The following is a 1,141-nucleotide window of genomic DNA, read 5'->3' as shown; positions in this document are numbered from 1 at the left end:
AGAAATTGTATCTGTCCTGGCCATCACTCTCTTATCATCTCCTTGTAGCCATGGACTGTGGCTCTCCTAAATCTCTCTAGCCTAGAAAAACCAAAGATGCAGAGCATATCCTGTTTAGGTCTGTAACTTGCTGCCATATTACTATATGCAAAATGGAGGAAGCAATAGATTCTTCTCTGAGAGGGGTGTGTGTGTGTGTGTGTGTGTGTGTGTGTGTGTGTGTGTACAGTGTAAGGCCTTCCACACACCTGCCTTCTCTGAGGACAGGACCACCCACCTCCACAAGGGTCTTCTGGCCTTCTACCAAGTTGTGGGTGAGTGTCCTTCCTCAGGGAGCGGTGAGAGCAGCCACGGGCTCTAGTGACTGCCTAAAGAAGCTTGAGCGACGGCTTGAGTGATGACTGGGACTAGGGACTGAGGGACACCTGGGCTCGACCCCAGCCCTGACCATGCTGGACGAGCAGCCTGCAGAGGTTGTGGGTAGGATTCAAAAGGCCACCTAAGCGCATGTCCCCCACCCCTGCTTGGTGAGGAGGGAAAGGAAGAGAAAGCTCAAGTTCAAGGATCACAAACTTCAATTCCACAAGAGGGAGGCTCCCCAGGTATGTCGGTGAAGGGAAAGGTCGGGGAGGAAGAGACATGGCTGAGTGAAGGCAGCAGCCATAACTCACAAGGAGTCATCCTACACACGTGGCAAAAATCAATGTTAAATAGTACAAAAGGGTCGAGTCAGTGTCCTGTCCCCCTGACCTCGGAGGGCCAGCGAGGTTTTGGGACTTTTCCCCTAAGCTGCGGCCGGCCCGCTGTTCCTGAGTCCGACGGCAGGTGGCGCTCCGCCCGGAGAATTGGAGAAGGGGAACTGAGGAGTTGCTCAACACTTTCAGGAACTTCCTCCTCCCCCACCGGCCTTCACCTTTTGTTCCCTAGCCTGGGCCAGTTCTCTCGCAGGTCCCAGATGTCCAGTTCCAGATGCCCGGACCCAGAGTGTGGGGGAAATATCTCTGGAGAAGCCCTCACTCCACAGGCTGTCCAGGCGCAATGTGAGTGTGTTCCCGGCAGAGGAGGAGGGAAGAGGACGGGAGGGAGAGGGATGGGAGGGTGTGTGGTCGCAAACCCTCCCCTCCACCCACCCTACCACCCA

General features: G+C 55.3%; 1 protein-coding gene across 2 annotated transcripts in view; it reads left to right on the top strand.

Annotated features, from left to right (window-relative positions):
- Window positions 1–873: 873 nt before the first annotated feature.
- The window catches only part of C1RL (complement component 1, r subcomponent-like), a 15,047-nt gene continuing 14,779 nt past the window's right edge, over window positions 874–1,141 (top strand). For both annotated transcript variants that reach the window (XM_011983049.1, XM_011983048.1), the window contains exon 1: window positions 874–1,040. In XM_011983049.1, coding sequence (XP_011838439.1) covers window positions 970–1,040 — 71 coding nt within the window. In that variant the 5' untranslated portion in view covers window positions 874–969. The remainder of the gene's footprint in view (window positions 1,041–1,141) is intronic.

This window comes from Mandrillus leucophaeus, unplaced genomic scaffold (assembly GCF_000951045.1).
Source record: "Mandrillus leucophaeus isolate KB7577 unplaced genomic scaffold, Mleu.le_1.0 Scaffold245, whole genome shotgun sequence".
In the NCBI taxonomy this organism is placed as follows: Eukaryota; Metazoa; Chordata; class Mammalia; order Primates; family Cercopithecidae; genus Mandrillus; species Mandrillus leucophaeus.
This window is presented reverse-complemented; position numbering and strand designations above follow the sequence as displayed.